Genomic DNA, 19,472 nt, shown 5'->3' with positions numbered 1-19,472 from the left:
AACAACCATAACATCTAGCATGATGCAAAAAGTTTTAAAAAGTTCAAAATTTTAGTGATTTTTATTGTCAGGAATTTTCAAGATGTTACACAAACCTCAGGGCTGCTAAGGGTTACCACCAGATCTAGTCCTTGTAGCGCTTCCTCCACTACGCGGGGGAGGAGAACTGTTTGCCTACCGATATGTCTCTCCCACTTGCATCCCCAACCCTACCATGGGGATCTCCTTTTGCTGTCCCAAACATCGCTGCATGCCTCCTCTCTCTTGCTCCTCCCTCCTCCTCGACGCAGCGAGGGGCGATGCAAGGACCAGATCTAAAACCCAAATCTCGGGGCTGCTCAGGGTTCCTCTAGATCCGGTCCTTGCAGCGCTTCCTCCACTACGTGGGGGACGAGAAGTTAGGGGCAGAGAATGTAGTGATAGTGCTTGATTGGTAGGAATGGCGGTGACGACAATGGTAGCTTATTAAGTAGGAGTGATGGCGGAGACTTGGATCCGCTGGTTGGGGATCTAAGGAGAGGGAGTGGTGGCAGATCTGGTGGCTCCATGGTCGATGACTGTGTCGTGAGATCACGAAGGCCCGGGAAGTCAGCACGGAGATTGTGACGACGGCCTTGCCCTGTTCTTACGGTAGTTCGATCCCTAGGTGGTGGATCTAGATTCAGTTGTTCCGACCCTCCCCTCTCCTTTTCGCTGCGAGCTTGAGGCACGAGACCTTGCTACCTCACAAGTTAGATTATCTCATATTCTCTTTTTTTTTTCTTATTGTTGTGTTTTCCCTTTGCACAGTTTTTCGTCTGCTGCTTTTCTTAGCTTGATTGCTATAAACAAATTGTGGCAATGTGGATTTTTGAAAGCGTATGATTTGTTGAATGTTGAATTATAACATTAGTATTTATGTACTTTTGTTTCCAAAGCTAGTATCACTACTACAGAAAAGGTAATTAGTGCCGGTTGGGAAACCCCCTCCGGTGCCGGTTTTCCCAACCGGCACAAGGGAGGCGGCACTGATTTGAAATCAAAAAGGTGCCGGTTCATTAGAACCGGGACCTTCTAGAACCGGGACCTTTTAGGTTCGACGAATAAAAAAAAGCCGGCTCGATGCGTTAGCTCAATCGAGCCAATGCATTGAGCCAAGCAGTCCCTCCTCCCACACCTGGAAGAATAGAAAGAACAAGAAAATTTTTTTTGGCAACATTCATCCCACAACATGCAAAGATGGAATCATCCACATATCAAATTTTGGCAGCATTCATCCCACGACACAAATTTTGGCACTCTAATCAAATTTATGGAATAAAAAATATCACACCTCTTCAGTCGTCGCCGTTGCACGGTCATCCGTCGCGCCACCTCCCATCGCGCCGTCTCCCTTCAGAGAGCCCGCCGCCTGCCACCACCAACCCCCCGCGAGCCTGCCACCCCTACTGCCGCCTCTCCTCCCGCTAGATCTAGCGGAGGGGAGGGCTCCTCCCCACCGGCGAGCCCTCCGCCGCCTCCCCTTCTTGAGCCACCCCACCCGCCGCCAACGCCGGATCCGACCACCCCTGCCTGTCGCTGACGCCTCCCCTCCTGCCGCCGCCGCCTCCCCTCCTACCGGATCTGGCAGAGCGGAGGGCGTGGTTGCCACTATCGCCTCCGCCGGCTGCGGGAGAGATGGGAGGGGGAGAGAGAGAAGAGAGCGAGAGAGAAGGGAGGGAGAGAAGAGATAAATATTATTCAAGTGGTGAATAATCAATATTTCTCTTTTTAATTTTTACTCAAATAAGTGGGCTCATCACGGATTGGAGGCGATTGCCAACGGTGTGCCCCTTTGGCAATGCACAATGGGCTGATCAACCAACCATTGCATACTATATGGAGACCTTGTGGGGCATAGGTGCGCGGAGGTGCAATGGGACAAGAATGGTACTTATGGAGGGAAGAGGTGCATCAGCGAGGTGATGATGGATGGAGATCGGAAAGAGAAATACAGGCGAAATGCTGCGAGCTTGTTGAATAAAGCTAAGAAAGCAATGCAGGAGTTCAGGAGGGAGCTCTAGTAAAAATATTACTGAATTCGCTGCAAAATATTTGAAATGAATAGAATTCTTTGAATGCATTCTTAATTAATGAGAATAGCCAGTCCAGATGTTATGGAAATTACAATTTTTTTTTCACTTGAAAAGTATATAGGGAGAACAAACTGCTAGATTACTCAGGATTCAGCAGACATAAATTAACTTTACATAGCAGGTCTAAAATGAATTCTTTTTTTTATAACTGGTATATATCATAATAGGGATAAGACATTTTACGAAGAATTTTCCACCTTTTAAGTTATTTACATAGAACGATAATTAATATTATAAAAATATGGTGACATGTTTCCAAAATGTTAGCTTTGTAATACCAAGCATCAGTAGTAATTTTAATGGTACATAAGTACACCAAGACATTATCTAACAAAATACACCAAGAAGCATAAAAATATAAATTATTATAATTATAAATTATAACACTACAATGGAAACCTTAATAGGAAACGGCTCATAGTCATAGGTGCCAATTCATTTAAAACCGGCATCTATTGACCAATTTCCACTTTCATGGGATAAAAAAAATTAAAAACTGGCATCTTTAAGAACATACAGGTGCCGATTCTAGAAAAAAATCGATACCTATACTGATATTATATGTGCATGTTCTTTAAAAGACCGCCTATAATTAAAAAAAACCGGCCAACCGAGCCGACTGGCGTTATCCTCTGCCGCCTCCTCCTTCTCCCCGCTACTGCCCTTCTTCCTCCTCCTCCTCATCCCCACCGCCACCCCTCCTTCCTCTTCCTCCTCCTCCTCCTTAGCCACCACCACCACCCCTCCTTCCTCCTCTTCTTCTCCATCCAACCAACGCCACTGTCAACACAGGGACTGATCCACCGCCACGACCACGGGGTTGGCCCGGTCGTCGATGTGATGGTGACATTCTTTGTCTGTTTGTGATGATGGTGATCTCAGTGATGATTGTGATTGTGTTTGATGTGAATGATGGTGATCTCAGTGATGACGGAGAGTTGGTCAAGGCATCAAGCCAGTTTTTTTTCATTCCTGGGACCTCAAAGGTGTTGCTTTGCTGGGTGGCGTTGGAAAATCTGGCACCTATGGTCATCTCCCAACCAGCACAAATTTCCTTTTCTATACTCCCTCCGTTTCATATTATAAGACATTCTAATATTGCCCACATTCATATAGATGTTAATAAATATGTATATATATATATGTCTAGATTTATAATATGAAACAGAGAAAGTAGTAGTGTATGTGATTGCTAGTGATTTCAACAATTTGAATTATAAATTATGACAGTACATGTTATTTGTTCTACTTATAACCTTACCAGCCATCTTAATTAATTGTAGCAAAGGCTCATTTGCTCATGGACAATATATACTTGACCTATTTTATCAGATCCAACCCATGTTATCCATGCATCTCGTAGATAAGTGCATTATAAATTATATATTTTGAACAAACAAAGTATGAACCACAGCAACACATTATTCATCAATCCCTATACATCATCCACATCACACTTGAGCTTTCCCTATGCAGTAGGGTAGGAAGGCTCCATGGCGAGGCCACACATGCCCCTTTTGTCAGAAATGTCCTTTTCCATCCTCAAGAAACCATTCTCACCCCAAGTCATGCCCCAGGAGTTCTTCAGCAACCAATACTTGGTACCATCACTAGCCTTGCCATAGCCAATGGCCACAATACCATGGTCCAAGTCAGTGCCACATGAGCCGGTCATCACACCACCTTTGTAGAACTGGAATGTCATGTCGCCTCCATCGACGGCCACAGACACAGGTTGGTTAGCCACCGCCTTCATAAGGGCAGCCTCATTGTTGGCTGGCACATCCTCATAGCCCTTGATCGATGCGACGCTGTTGGATACACTCTTGAACTTGTCGTCTACTGCTGCGTATGGGTAGTTGGACTCGGTGGTGAGGCCACCATTCTTGATGATGAATTTGAAGGCATCATCCATGAGCCCACCCTCGCAGCCCTGGTCCTCACCATGGACATCACAGTCAACAAGCTCTTGTTCAGAGAGTGAGAGATAAGTTTGCCCGTGCTTAGCTTGACAATACCTTCCATGGCTGCCACGGCCGAAAACGCCCAACAACAACCTGCAATAATCATTCATGTTCAATGCATTGGACACAATAGATGTTATCACAAAACTCTATCATAAAAGATACTGAAGAATGTCATCTGAGTAGCCTGAATTTTCTTACCACATTGGCCTTGATCCTTGATGGGAGTGACCACGCCCTTGGTTCTCCAGTCCATGGTCGCCGGCAGCGCATCAATGTTAACATTCTCATTCCTGAATCCAGTAGGAACCCTAGTCGTGCTAGGAATGAATCCCTTGTTGGTCTTCGTCGACCTGAACTCGTCATTGGTGAGGTCGGCGAACTGGTTGACGCCGAGCCAGAACTTGTGATTACCAGCATTGAACGACTCGATGAAGGCGACATTGGCCTTGAACACCTCGAACCGGCGTGCCTTCTCGGCATCGTCCTTGTACATGCGCCCGTACTGCGCCATCCACCTCTCGTGCCTCGCCGCCATGGCCGCGTCATCGCTCAGCTCACGAGCTGCTAGAACAGCGCTGCAGAGGCAGAGGCATCCGAGGATGGCGAAGAGCAGAGCCTTGGCCATGGCCATGATCGATCAGGCTTTGTGTGACCTTGATCCTGCTGCTGTTGGTTGCTGCTCTGCTGCTGCTTCTGTGAACTCTACTTTGGTTTGGTGAATTGGAATTAGGATGCATTGGTATATATAGTCAGTGGTACGAACTTATGTAAGCACATACGGTGCGTGTACGATGTTGTGTTTCTGTGTAAACGGCAGTCTGCGTAGCCGTGAAGTATATACGCGTGTATAAATTATTGTGGATTGGACGTACGTTTCCTGCAGCACACAGACGCCTACATTTTAAATTATGCTGTGGGGGTTTGTTGAATGGGAATATGAATACAAAATTGGAATTTGAGTGCTCCAAATTTGCCTTGGTGAATGTGATTGGCTAAATCAAACGTGGTTCACACGGAATGAATGTGTTTGTCATAGGTAATGGAGGATTAGAGTGATGTGTGTATCCTATGGAGAGTTTTGCACATTGGGGCAATCGAATTTAGGATAACAGAACTGAAAATATTTGTATTGCATATAATAGATAGAACATAGAGGAGTACAATATATTTTTTAGTACTCATATTTACAGCTAATTATTTTTTTCAATTCTAGACAACGTACTTATCGATAACGAGGTACCAGTGATGACTTTGTCACTCTCAAAATATGCAAGTTCGGTCTTTTCGAGGCGCTAATAAAGGTTGGGTGTATGTGTGCGTTTATATGGGTGTATGTGTATTGTGAGTATCTACGTTTGTAATGCATTTCTCAAATAAAAAAAATTGTATTTTTGGAGTTTTTTTATAGATAGAAAATACAGTATTTTGGTTGCTCTTAATCGAAATTAACCAGATTAACGTTACTCCCAACCAAATTAGTAGAGTACTTTTAACTCTACATGAGTCCACCAAATCGATGTACTCAAAGTGAATTTCTCCTTGCCGTAATAAAATTAATGTAGATTTTGTTCTCTCGCTGTTGGATATTTGGGCCAGCAGCAGGTGGAGGGCAGCCTCCTGTATTGTTCTCCCTCATAGAGAGCACATCTGTCAGTCTCTGGTCTATGATAAAAAAAAATCTGTCAGTTGTCCAAAACCTATACTTGCGATCAAACCAAGCCAAAATATGTTAGAGTTTGCACCCAAGAATTGGATTTGATACGAATGTTATTCTGCCCAGCCGAAATATGTTAGTTGTCTTCTTCCAGCAGATATGATGGGTCCCTTGCAGCTGCTTCCATGAATGTCTGAACTCTTGTAGGTGTGTCGTGTGCTCTCACGGTGGCACAGAGGACGACACAGGGGAGATGATGCTCGTTTCTCAGTTCATTCCATCGCAAACCAGATTTGTGCAAAATATCATTCCACAAATAGTGATCTGAATGTGCGCTTTGGATGCGCCCCGCCCCATGATCCCGCGAGCTGCCCCAAGATGAGCTTCGCCCGCCTCCGCTCCGCCCACAGCCCGGCGCCGCTCTGCCTGCCACCGCCCATCGCCACTCCGCTGCTGCACGGGCCTGCTGCCTGCCCATCGCCACTCCGCCGGCCTCCCTCACTGAAGAGGAAGAGAAGAGAGAAGAGAGAGAAGAGAAGACAAGGAGAAGAAAAAAAAAATGTGCAGCTGACATACAGGCCCCACGTACTTTTTTAAATATTTTTTTGCTGACTAGGATGCCACGTCAGCAAACCCACCCATATATACTGCCATAGGACCTTAAGTGCATGGTTTGTGTGAGATTAGGGGTACACATTTCTGATTTTGTAGTTAAGGGACCTTAAAAAATCTCGTTGTTAAGTTGAGGGACCTCCGGTGAACTTATTTCCATCTAGAAGGACTTGGGTATAGTGGGCTGGCTGGCTGGATTTGCTAGGAAGGTGGAGAACTAGAGATGGGCTGGTTTGTGGCTGTACTTTGCTGAGATTAGTTCTGTAACGTAAGAATCCAGGCAACAGAGTTTTATTTAGGCTACTCCAAGCATATTTCAATAGTTATCTAATTGTCGCAATAGCTTATTTATAATTCAAAGAAAATTCAAATAATTTTACCACATCAATATAGTGAGGTATGAGAGCATATTTATTACAATGAAAATTGAAACCGTGTAATATTTTTCATCATGGTAACTTTTAGCTTTTGCAAGTAAAATTCTAAAATATGATAACAATGCATATTTTATTGGGAGAGCGCTACAAATCGGACGTCCGATGGAAGAAGAAACATCGGATAGGGTTCCATCACATCCAAAAAAAATGTTTCATATATTTCATAATTCGATGAAAAAATGTTTCAACGAGAATTGTTTCAGCGTGCCATGACTTGATCAAGAGTGTTTCATTGCTCTATCGAAAGATGTTTCAATCACATGCAACATTCAACGATACTTATTGCAACACACAAAACCAGAATATTGCAACATCAAGAAATTATTGTACCAATTTGTACAACATCCAAAAGAGACTGATTGAAACACCAAGTAAACATTATGTGCAACATCAAAAGAATATGGTTTGCAATATTCTTTCCCAACTAGTCAAGCACATCAGCTTCACCTTTGTCAGCACCAGCATCTGCTTCTTCACCTCCTCTATCGGACCGGTAAGGGACATGACGATGGAGATGGTGGCTGCAAGAAGCTCCCGAGCTGAAGCCATATTCATGCCTCTCTCCCCATCTACATGGTGGCCTCGCCCCGGATCTGATACCCGAGATCAGGGATGGTTAGATCTAGCCGAAGGAACACCGCCACATTGGGAGAGATGAGGGTGGGAGAGGAGGAATAGTACATGAGGAGTTGAAGAGGAGAAGAACAGGAAGGCGGCGCCCTGGGAGCCAAGAGGCACACAGTGGCGGCGTCTCGACGACCGACAACGGTTGCGCGTGGCGAGAGAGAGGGACAGAGCGAGAGAGAAGAATGGGGAAGCATGGACGGTTACAACGAGGAGGAGTCGTGGACTCAATCACTGACTAACTAATTGCAACAATTTATATATCGTTGCAATATTTTTTGTGCCAATAATTCTGTAGATTATATATTTTCTAATAAATATAGACTAGTTTCATGCATTTATTAAGTTTATTGCTCTATATCTTTCTTAGTTGGCAACTGCAATAAATGAGATTCTCTGGAGGCATTAAATTCATTCTTCTTGAGCGGTCATATTTGATTTCTCTACTAATACTCGTACATCATTCGCAGATTATATACATCATGTCTTTTGTTTTTTCCATCTTCACTATATCTTTTGAGTCAAAGACATGACAGTTCATTTCCACCAAATTCATTAAAACGGGGGTTACTGTAAGAGCGGTAGCCACCCTCCATGTCCTATAAAACGGTAGGTCTGTATCCTAGAATAGTGAACAATTCAGTTTTCTCAATGACCAAACCACTAGAACTTCCAGTGATAATTTTCATATCATATCTTGTCCTCCTTGCGGCAGGAATACAAGAAGGTAGATATGTAAAGCATGAAGCAAGTTATGATCAACCTATTTCCGACAAGATTATCAACAAGATCATTGAGGTACTATCTACACACCTTTTTCATTTCATATCTCCATATAATTTCGATTCTTCTAGATTTACATATATAATTCCTTTGTCTAGTTGACAAGCAATATAAATTTCACAATTAATAGACTGGAGACGGCGACGTGTTTCATTGCATCGATATCAATCTACAACCAGCACTATCTCATCCATTGTTGAAAGGGCACATAATACAGGTATGTTGCTATTTCACACTCTCTTTCTCCGTTTTCATATTATCAAGCTTTATTCTTCTCATCCTAACCCCATAATCAAATAGTACAAATAAGTCCTTAATCCAACTCATGTTTCTCAATTAGTCAATTACACAAAAAAGGTGTGGTTGGACTTGTTTTCTTTCTTTGGCGCAAATCAACTGCTTGATTTGGCAAAATTAATTGAGCATCTAGGTTGTTCTTTATTATCAATGGAAGGAAAGGGGATATGACTGCATATGTTTGTAGTTTAGTAAATATTGCTCCCTCTGTCCTATAATATAAGGGATTTTGACATTTTACTTGCACTGTTTGACCATTCATCTTATTCAAAAAATTTTAGAATTGTTATTTATTTTATTCGTGACTTATTTTATTATCTAAAGTAATTTAAGCACAACTGTTCATTTTTTATATTTACACAAATTTTTTGAATAAGACGAGTGGTCAAACAGTGCAAGGAAAATATCAAAATCTCTTATATTAGGGGGACGGAGGGAGTAAATAGTAATGTGATAGTGTTTTATGACTTGTTTCATTTGCCCAACATTTTTTTATTTGTAAACTTTTCAACCAGATGGAGCCCACCTCTTATCCATCAGAGCTGAAAATCAAATCATCATCAGACACTATAGCGACAGAAGCTCATCTGCCTACCATTGCATGCCCAAAGGGAACAATACCATTGTTACAAAATAGTAAAGCTGATCTGAAGACACAATTTAGTTTTGATCCAATCGGTAATACCCATCATCGTGGAGGGGAGGTATGTTCTAATTTACTCCTCAAACTAATCAAAAGAATACTTTCCAGAGTCAAGTAGTTCTTTTATTGTAACGTTACAAATGTTCTTTTGATTTGCACTAACCTAGAAAATATATGCCCATAAAATATTTAAATAATATGATATTGAAATTTGGCATTTTTCTACGACTATTTGTATTGAATAAAACAATGATAAAAGTTCACCGTAATAATGCAGATAAATGTTAACACTAATATTTGGAAAATATGTAGTAGAAACCTAGAATTACCATCGGATCGAAAAATGTACGTCTGAGATTTCGTACACGTCACCATGAGTAAAAATATAAACCTACTAGTAAAATTTGTATCCGTGGTGACGTGGACGAATCTCAGACGTCCATTTTTCAATCTAATGGTAGTTTCCAGGTTTACCACTACATATGTAGTTTCCAGCATATATTTTTTTCCTAATATTTGCACAAACCTTGCCCTCCTTCTGCATCTTTTTCTTCCCTTGTTCTAACTCTATCAACTAGAGCTCCACAAGTAAGAACGATTTTGAAAGAATTTCCAGATCAACGTTCCAGATACGCTAAAAAAAGAATGTCTTTTATGGCAATTTCTTAGTTTCCTCTCAAATTTCTACACACAGACTTTCTTACTGACATGCGTGTCTTGAAACCCCCACGTACTGTCATTAGGACAGTATAAGTGGCAAACTAAGTGAATGAGTACAATTTTAGTAGCAAGTAATAAATTTATCCCTAAAACAATTAGGAATCAAGAAATCTCACCTTAGTGTTACTTGTGTTGTGTGTGAAGTTTTTCTTCTATCCAAAATTTTTGTTTTTATTACTAATAATAAACATGACTCTATCTTCTATGTAGAGAGCTGGGTGTACAACATATGATGAAATATATGGAACACAAGTTGCAATCAATGTCTATGAGCCAAAAGTGCGAGGACAAAATGATCTTAGTGCATCATGGGCATTAATGGTAAACGGACCTACTGGAAATTATGAGGGAATCGGTGCTGGTTCTATTGTAAGTTACACTAAGCTTGCAGTTATTATACCATGAATATTGTATTAGGATCCAGTTTGCTCTAGCATTTCAGAGTCAGGGACAATAAAACCCAAGACAACACCTAATTGATCCAAGTAATAAAAAACACTGAACCATCCCATAGAGAAATAGGACGAAGGAAAATCGTTGGATCTGATCGGTAAAAAGCAGCAAGACAGATTATTCTAGGCTTTTCTAGCGCAACCCCTTACATGTGGAACAGACATAGACAACAAGTATGAAAAACTTTGGTCTTTACAGGTGAAAAGTGAATCCCAAAACTCAATTAGCGTGTGTTTGGTTCTGGGACTAGGTGGGATGGGATGAAACCATCCCTGATTTGAGGATTGGGATGATTCCATTCGGGTGTTTGGTTTGTAGAATAGGACGATCCCAGTTTTTTGTTTGGTTCAAGGAACGAGGGAGGGATGGGATGAGCGCCGTTTGCAACCACCGACAACGCCGTTTGCAACAACCATGGCCGACGCCGCCTCTGCCCTCACCTCCGGACGTGGTCGCCGCCGACCTCCTTGATGGCGTCGATGAGCGGCTGCGGGGGGCTCGGCGACGGCGGCGGTAGACGGCTCGGGCGACAGCGGCGGCGGCGGGCTCGGGCGACGTCGGCGGCGGTGGGCTCGGCGACGACGATGGACGGGATGACCCAACCGAGCGCTAGCGGCGATGGTGTCGGCCTTCGCGCAGAGCAGCCGCGGCTCGGCGACGACGACGGCGGCGAGGTCCGCGCGGGAGAGGGAGAGGAGAGGCCGGTGGAGAGGAGGGCGAGCACGACCACCATCGCGGTCAGGCGGGCGGAGAAGCGCGACGACGCACGGTCGGCCCGCCGCCGAGTTCCCCGCCTCCGGATCCGTCTCCACAACCTTCCCCATCGCCGGATCCGCCGCCGCCGCCCTCCACACCACCGGATCCGCCGCCGCCGCCGCCCTCCCCACCACTGGATCCGCCGCCACCGGGCCCCCTGCCGCCGCAGTCGTCGAGCCCGCCGCCGCCGCAGTCGTCGAGCCCACCGAGCCATCTACCGCCGCCATCGCCGAGCCCCCCACCGCCGCCGTTGCCGAGCCCACCGCCGCCGTCGCCGAGCCCGCCGCCGTCTCCCGAGGAAGAGCGTGCGAGCAAAGCGGCGGTTTCACGCCGTCGCTCGTCCCAAGTGGGACGAGTTCGTCCGCCAGTTTTGGCCAGACTGATTGGTCCCGGATCTGAGAGGAATATTCCTCTGTAGGGACCAACCCATCCCACTCACCCCTGAACCAAACACCCCTAAAAATGGGTTCATCCCATCCTATCCCATTCCATCCCAGCAACCAAACACTACCTTAGGATGCACCAAGTAATCAGCAGATTAATGACCTTTGGATTCATGGTAACAAAATATAGATAGAAGAAATATGAGCCGTTGGATAGAGGACGTAGTAATCATTTTTTATTAATTTAACTTTGTCTCGAAATCTCCAAAGCCAAGAAGAAAAGGCTAGTAAGATTCTGGATATAGTTTTACAATGTAGGGGTGGGCATTCGGTCTAACCGAAAATTTCGGTCTCAGTCTTTCGGTCTTTTCGGTCTTTGAAAAGTGAAGAACACAAAAATGTCAGGACCGACAAAAGTCGGTCTCGGTCTTTTCGGTCTCGATCTCGGTTCTGACCGAAATTCAACAACATTTTCATATATGCAAAGAAATAATGGAAAATTTTAACACAAAAATCACAAAAAAAAAATTCGTAAGCACTTATGAGTAAAGACTCTTATTAGGTTGCATGCCTAGAAGAAGTAGGGATGTGAAAATTAGAGTTTAATCCTATTAAACATAGTGGATTGTAGGTTGCATTTAGATATTTTTTGATAATTCGGTCTATTCGGTTACCCGAGGGTACTAACCGAATTGACCGAACAAAATTCAGTCTTTCACTACCTTGGACCGAATTGATGACCGAATTTCTCGGTATCGGTCTTTTCGGTCTATTAAATGTGCAGGTTTCTTTAAAAAAATTACTAATAAATCATTGACTTATATTTACAAAGATCTAACAGCCAAAGAAAAAAAAAAGGAGGAAGATATAGGTAGTGCATATAATTTTATAACTTGCACGTTAAATAAAGATTATTTTCAAATAAAACCCATCCTTTAATAAAGATTCATTGGTTCAGACTAATCTTCACATCATTCAAAGTATATATAATTAGCCTTGAGTATGTATAGTATATATCTGTGATGTACTAATATGGTTATCACCTATGTACCCATCGAAACGTGTTATTATGATTTATTATCATTACAAATTTAAGCTTATTATTAATACGAATAACCAATAGACATATTAACAGAGAGGGTGGTTATAGTTGCGTGAAAGTGCAACTTAATACACTAGTAAATATTGAAAAAACACCTTAGAAAAAAACTGCCTCAATTTTTCATCTGTGCAATTGTCTGATTTTAATTGGACTACCACAAACGTTAGTGGAGTACACCTTCCTGTCGTTAATATATGACGTTTTAAACACTAAATTAGTGTTAAGGGTAAAAAAACTTTAGTGGAGTACTCCCTCCATCTCTAAATATTTGACGCTGTTGACTTTTTTAAACATGTTTCATCGTTCGTCTTATTCAAAAAATTTAAGTAATTATTAATTTTTTTCCTATAATTTGATTCATTGTTAAATATACTACTACTACTCAAGTTTTTGAATAATATTTACAAAAGTTTTTAAATAAGATGAACAGATAGACATGTTTAAAAAAGTCAATGGCGTCAAATATTTAGGGACGGAGGGAGCAGTACTTAAGGGTTAAAAAAAGGAATAAGTCCATTTTCCCTCCCTCAACTCATGGCTGTGTATTAATAGCATCCCTCAACGGCAAAACCGGGTATAACCCATCCCCCAACTCCGAAAACCGTTGCAAATCAACTCCCCGGACGGTTTTGGAGGTGGTTTTGTCCTACGTGGCACCTTTGACCCTGTTGACTTGCTGAGTCAGCAGGTGGGGCGCACCTGTCAGTGACAAGGATAAAAGGAAAAGGTGGGGCCCACTGTCAACCACACTTTTCTTCTTCTCTACGCCCTTCTGTCGCTCCTCCGGCCGATCCCGGCGGTGACGTGCCGCCCCACCCCGCCATCCCCCTCCTCAGATCCGGAGCGGAGGAGGGCGAACGAGATGAGGGAGCTGGCCGGCAACCCTTGGACGTGGAGCGGCTTCTCACTGCAGGTGGACCAGCCCGTCTTCGCCGCCACGTCCATGTGCACGACGGCCTCCCCCCTAGGCTTGGGGATCGGGGATTCTCTGGTGACGGTGTTTTGCGTGCTTGGGCAGAGTGATTTAGTGCTGATCATAAGCATCATAGTATCATACACGCTTGAAAAATCACGATACAGTCGACCAAATTGCTGATCGATAGCTTAGTAAATTTGGTCAGCATGGTATGCCACCCGGCAATTTTCTGATTGATACTATTGTTGGGGTACCTGGCTATCTGCACCTTTTTTGATGGATAACCATTGATCTTGCATTGTTTTATATCCGACTGCTTGCTTCCTGGAGCCGTTTGTAGATGTAATTGGTCTTGCCACTGCCGTCTCACGTGCTGCCCTAGCCAAGTCTCCCCCGAGGCCGGCCGCACGAATCACGCTATGCCGCGGGCCGCCGCCGGCAATCCATGTGCACTGATGTGCAGACATAGCTGCAGGAGGAGGAGGGGAAAGAGCGGCGGGGAGAAGTTGTCGTACATTACGGTGGTACGGGCGGCGCTGCTCCTCCTCGTGGCGCTCAGCGCACTCTCGCTGCTTGCCATGGGGTCTCGGAACGACCGCCATGCCGGCCTCGGTCTCGCCGCGCTTCTACCCATCCACAGCTGTCCCCGGCAAGCCTCCCCCAGCAGCATCGTCGCGGTGGCTAGGCACCATGATGGCGGCGAGCTCCTAGCCGTCGGGATCGGCCGGAGGAGCGAGAGAAGGGTAGAAGATGAAGTGTGGTTGACAGTGGGCCCACCGTTTTTCTTTTATCCTAGTCACTGACAGGTGGGTCCCACCTGCTGACTCAGCAAGTCAACAGGGTCAAAGATGCCACGTAGGACAAAACCACCTCCAAAACCGCCCAGGGAGTTGATTTGCAATGGTTTTCAGAGTTGGGGGATGAGTTATACCCGGTTTTGCGGTTGAAGGATGCTATATATTCATACACGGCCATGAGTTGAGGGAGGGAATGTGGACTTATTCCTTAAAAAAAATGTCTGTTTGGGCTTCCTAGGACGTTAGTGGGCCGCAAGCCCGCCGCAAGCCCTCCGTAGGACCATCTATGCTGCTCCACCTCCTAATGCATAAATGCCATAACAGAGTCTATAGTAAAGTCTTCATTGCATTAAACTTTCCTTTTTTTTTAATAGAAAGCCCTTTTTGCCGTACACTAATCGATATTTCAATATATAATGCTTTTAGGTATGGCCAAACTACCATGGTGACAACTTTGCCAGATTTCATATATACTGGGTAAGAATTTCTGTAAACAGTCATGCATTTGAACTGTATATATGTTGTTGTTGTTTTGAGTCGAACAGTATTGCACTGCTTAAGAATTCTATTTACTTTTTGTTTATGGCAGCAAGTTAATACGGTGAACATGCCATGCTTTGATCATATGTGTCCTGGCTTTGTACAAGTCAGTACGAGTGTTGGTATTGGTGGGAGAATTGAACCAGTTTCTACCTATAATGGAGATCAGTATGAAATTACTGTTACTATATCAAAGGTATGTTTTTTTTTACTGAAAATATCAAAGGTATGTTTTGCTTAACAACTCTCGAATGAATTCACTTTTATTGAAAATCGTCTTTACTTGTTCTGGAATCCTATATCTTTGATTTGTGAAATCCTTGTGTTCAAGCATTACTTTAGATGGTTAAATGCATCAACTTTACATGATGTACCATGGGACTAAACATAATTTCTCTAAACTAGATTATCAACATGGCTAAATGTTATATCAAACAATATAATTCTCACCAGAAAACAATATAAAATTCAACTGATAATTAAAGAGAGGAGGTTGCATTTATTGGATATTAGAATGTCCATTCGATATCTTTGTAACTTAATGGGTTTATGCTTCCTAAGAGCACGTTGATCCATCTTACGAGTCAAACTGTATATGGTATCACATATATATATAATGAATCATCTAGGATTTGTGTCATCAAGCCATTCTATGTATTCCAATGTGTCCTTAATTAAATAGAAATAGTTCCAATGCATATAATTATTAGTGTGGCTTTGCAGTTCATGAAACATCTAATTGATAAAGTACAAATAAGATATTTTGAATGTTAAGCTTCAATTAACATGCTAATGTAGTATGGGGACAAGACTATTTGTTAGTTTCTTATTTAAGGCAGTACTATTTGTTCTTTTCGCATGCTCTCTGATTTTAATTGGATAAATGCTATTTATTATTTTATTATATTGTGTTAGGTTAACATTTTCAATGCAAAATAGGTGTTGTTTTCACAATTGTTTTGTGTTTTCAGCTTGTCATTTCATAGGCTAACATTGTTCATCTTATGCTCTCCTAGAATACTTGGACACATGATTATATCATAACTATAAGCCATAAACATTTAGTTGTGTTCTTTTGTCCATAATGATTAGGCAAGTAGTCATCACTTGTAAGGACACTACAAGAGAAAATTTTAGGATACCTCTGTTAGTTGAAGTGGCATTTTGAGTTTATGAACACGACTACACCTGAAAGTGTGTGAATGTCATTGAAGTTTGTATTTTCTTTTTTCAAATCAGTACAGATCAATAAGGTAGATTTCTTTTGAGATTTTTTTTATTCTAAGTAGTTTGTAACGTATATATTTACTTAGTGAAACTAACCACACATTCTATCAAGTTGAAATTACTGCCAAATTGGGAAATGGGAATGACGGAAAGAATTTTGAAGGATGAAATATATATCAATTTATTTATGCAAGACTTTATTTAATCATGTCGCCGATCACCACACATTGTAGGACCCGAAGACCGGAAATTGGTGGCTAGCATATGGGCGTGATAAAAAACCACTTGGATATTGGCCTCCTTCAATTTTCACCTACATGAATGAAAAAGCAAGTGCTTGTTTTTGGGGTGGGCAAGTCCATGGACCAACAGTTCAATTACACCTTCCAGAACTGGGCAGTGGACATTGGGCAGCCACTGGACCTGGGAAAGCTGCCTATGTGAGGAGTATCAAAGTCATCAACAAAGACAGCCAGTACTTCATTCCAGGCACACACAACACATTTTCAGGCAGTACTAGACCATTCTGCTATGATGCTGGAGATATCAGGTTCAACGATGATGGAGCCCGTCTATTATATGGTGGACCTGGTAATTGCACAAAGTGATACATCTGTAGTGTACTAGCATGTTGTATCAAATAAATCAATGTTCGAGTTCAATGCCCATCGGTATTTTGGTAGATCTGAGTCCAACTAATATAATTAATATTTGACGCGATTGCTGGTTGTATTAGAAATGTTGTTTGCAACGATGAATCTGCTGCCACCTTACGTTCAAAATTGTAAATTTGCATTGAAGCATTATCCAAAATAATAACATAAAAAAAATGAAACAATGATATCTGCACCGAACCAAGATAGATAACATATCATATAGGTGAGTATTAGTTATTACAAAATTGCAATGTGAGATAAGGGTGATGATCGAGTGGCTTTGGAATGGGAGGGAAGTGAGAGAAATATAGGAGGTACGTGTCGGCTTGGATAAGATGGAAGTGGGAGGAAAAGGGGCAGAAAGGAATGGAGAGGAAAACAGATTTTCTGAAATAAAATTCAAGAATTTGTAATTTTGAATTTTTTTTCTAGAATTTACAGCATTTAGGGAAAAGCCTCCACCTCTAGAAGGCAAATAAAATCACATAAACTCCAATTAACAAACATATGAAAAAATAAAAGAAATATTTAATTATTTCCTCAAATTAAACACTTTTTTAAACACAATACAGAAACATGCGCTTAAATAATTATGCACACACTCACCCTATAAACTTACACCCAACCCCTATGAGCACCTTCAAAGACTAAATCGACATGTCTTGGGATTTACGGGATAACTACAGGCGTCTCATTGTTGGTGGGTATGTCACCTACCTCTGAAAAATAATTAGTCGAAAATAAAAACACTCGTGCTAATATCTTTGGACAATAAAAGCGAATGTGAAATTTTAAATTAGGCAAACATAAATGGGATGTGAAAACTATGCACATATTTGGCTGAGGGGAAAAAATTGTCATTTCTATCTAAATTTAACCTCTAAGATGATAGTTTTCATGGTGTGTTGATGTTGATGGCGAATAAGGGAAAATAAGGAAACATGGTAACTTTGAGTGGCAAATTAAAGAAAGAATTCTCAATTTTATTTGATGTCACGAATTTTCTTGATTTTTTTACTATGTCCCTACAATGGAACAAGCTAGTAATTAAGCTATTTGTTACAACCACCAGGTCCACCAAAGACGTGCATGTCAGTACTATCCTGACCAAAGCTATCAACCGTGTAGCATTTTTCTTTGGTCGTACCAGCAATGGCCTTGTTGTCTGGGATATGAAGCTATGGCCTGCTGCATCTATGAAGTGAAGGTTGCTGATACGGGCTGCTTTCCCATAGCACCCATTTGCAAAATGGGTACTGCCCATGGGCGAAGGGTTGGTTTTATATGTTGGGCCATCAACAAGTCCACCTGAACCTAAAAGATTCAGAAGGTTAGACGAGGCCCCCGTGTCGCTCCAAGGGTAGGGGCGACACGGGCGGCGACCACTACCGCCTTCCTCCTACGCCTCGCCGCCGCCCGAGCGGAACGCCGGAAACCGCGCGGCTGCAAGGATGGCAGCAGCGGGGCCTTCCTCCTCCCTCTGTGTTAGGGGCTCAGGGCGTTGGGCTGGGCGCACGGAGGCAGCTAGGTGCGGAACGGCTGGGCGCGGAGGCGATTGGGCGCGGGGGTGGCGACGGTGCCGGACTTGGCATCCCCTTCTGGTCTAGCCACCCTTGCATGACGGCGGCAGCTAGAGGTGGAGGTGGGGAAGGGGGAAGATAGGCGGCGGTGTGGAGCAGCGGCGATGGCGAGGACAGATCTAGAGCTGGCGAAGGTGGAGGAAGGGGAGGATGAGGTGGCAAGCGGCGGGGGCGCAAGAGAGTTGGCAGTGGGGCCGCGGGGGCTGTGGCGGGCGTCGCCAGAACTGGTTGGTAGAGCTGGCGACCGGCGGCCATAGGAGCAGGGGGGCCTGAGGTGGCGCCGGAGGCACCGTCGCGACATGAGGAGGTGGTCGTGGCCTCAGACGTAGCAGCGACATCCCTCACAGTTAGTGGCTTGTAGGGGAGTTCTCTAGGCGCTGGCGTCGGCTCGTGCTTCACTGGTGGCTAGGCATCCTCTTCTTCATAGAACTCCCACCTCCTATGGCTAGCCCTAGATCTGGTCGCGGGGAGATCCACGTGGAGGGTGGAGGCGGTGCCTTGTAGAGGGGATGCGGTGGCTTGGCGGCATTCAGTGCGGCTTTGTGAGTCAGAACTATGGGCGGTGGCCTAGGCCTGATCGTTGAAGGGACGATGTAGCAGACCAGCGACGATCCTTCTTGTGTGGATTGGTTGTATGGGTTTGGATGGGGAATCACTGGCAAAAGCCTCACCAGGCCATTGGCCGGCTGACGACGGCGACGCCTATAGGCATTGTTCCCCTTCTTGGAGGCGTCGTTATGGTGTTGACCCCGATCCTTTCCTTACCGTTCTCCGGGTGAAAACCTTACTCCGGCTTCCAGACGAGCGGTGGCGGCGATCCACGTCGTGTCCTCCTTGGGGGCACTGCTTTGGAGAAACTTCTTCGTGTAAGGATATTGTTGATGGTCTATGCATTGGTTTCAAAGCTTTTCAGTCCTAGGTTTGATGAGGCCTTCACTTTCTGGTTCCACCTTTTGTTTTGCAGTGGGCGACCTTCGCTCTTTGTTTGATTTTACTAGGTGGAGTCGGAGCTGCTTCGTCCGGGTGACGAAGCTAGGCAACAATGACATGCTACATTTCTAGGGGTGTTGTTGTTGGCCGTGAATAGGATATGGCGCTTAGGTGGCTTTGGCTGAAGTTCATCGTGGGAAGTCGAAGCCACTTGATCATTTTGGCAACAAGCTAGGTTTGGATGATGCATCCGGTTTGAAGTCGGAGCTGCTGTGTCGCTT

At 43.7% G+C, this 19,472-nt stretch overlaps 1 protein-coding gene and 1 pseudogene across 1 annotated transcript; one reads left to right on the top strand and one right to left on the bottom strand.

Annotated features, from left to right (window-relative positions):
- Positions 1–3,579: 3,579 nt before the first annotated feature.
- On the bottom strand, positions 3,580–4,712 carry LOC4335156 (senescence-specific cysteine protease SAG39-like; annotated as a pseudogene).
- Positions 4,713–8,022: 3,310 nt separating this feature from the next.
- LOC4335155 (protein neprosin) lies at positions 8,023–16,707 on the top strand. The gene is made up of 7 exons (XM_015779732.3): positions 8,023–8,206; positions 8,322–8,408; positions 9,004–9,192; positions 10,062–10,220; positions 14,685–14,735; positions 14,848–14,994; positions 16,259–16,707. The coding sequence occupies exons 1-7, from the start codon at positions 8,060–8,062 to the stop codon at positions 16,631–16,633; spliced, it is 1,155 nt and encodes a 384-aa protein (XP_015635218.1). The 5' UTR covers positions 8,023–8,059; the 3' UTR covers positions 16,634–16,707.
- The last annotated feature ends 2,765 nt before the right edge of the window (positions 16,708–19,472 follow it).

Source organism: Oryza sativa, chromosome 4, assembly GCF_034140825.1.
Source record: "Oryza sativa Japonica Group chromosome 4, ASM3414082v1".
Taxonomy (NCBI): domain Eukaryota; kingdom Viridiplantae; phylum Streptophyta; class Magnoliopsida; order Poales; family Poaceae; genus Oryza; species Oryza sativa.
Note: the sequence above shows the minus strand (reverse complement) of the source record. Positions and strands in the feature narration are given on the sequence as shown.

Excerpts from the sequence above, each read along its gene's own strand:
- LOC4335155 (XM_015779732.3), top strand. The coding sequence starts at position 8,060 with ATGACCAAACCACTAGAACTTCCAGTGATAATTTTCATATCATATCTT. Across the intron at positions 8,409-9,003 it reads TGAAAGGGCACATAATACAG|ATGGAGCCCACCTCTTATCC; the intron begins GTATGTTGCTAT and ends CTTTTCAACCAG. Across the intron at positions 9,193-10,061 it reads CCCATCATCGTGGAGGGGAG|AGAGCTGGGTGTACAACATA; the intron begins GTATGTTCTAAT and ends TCTTCTATGTAG.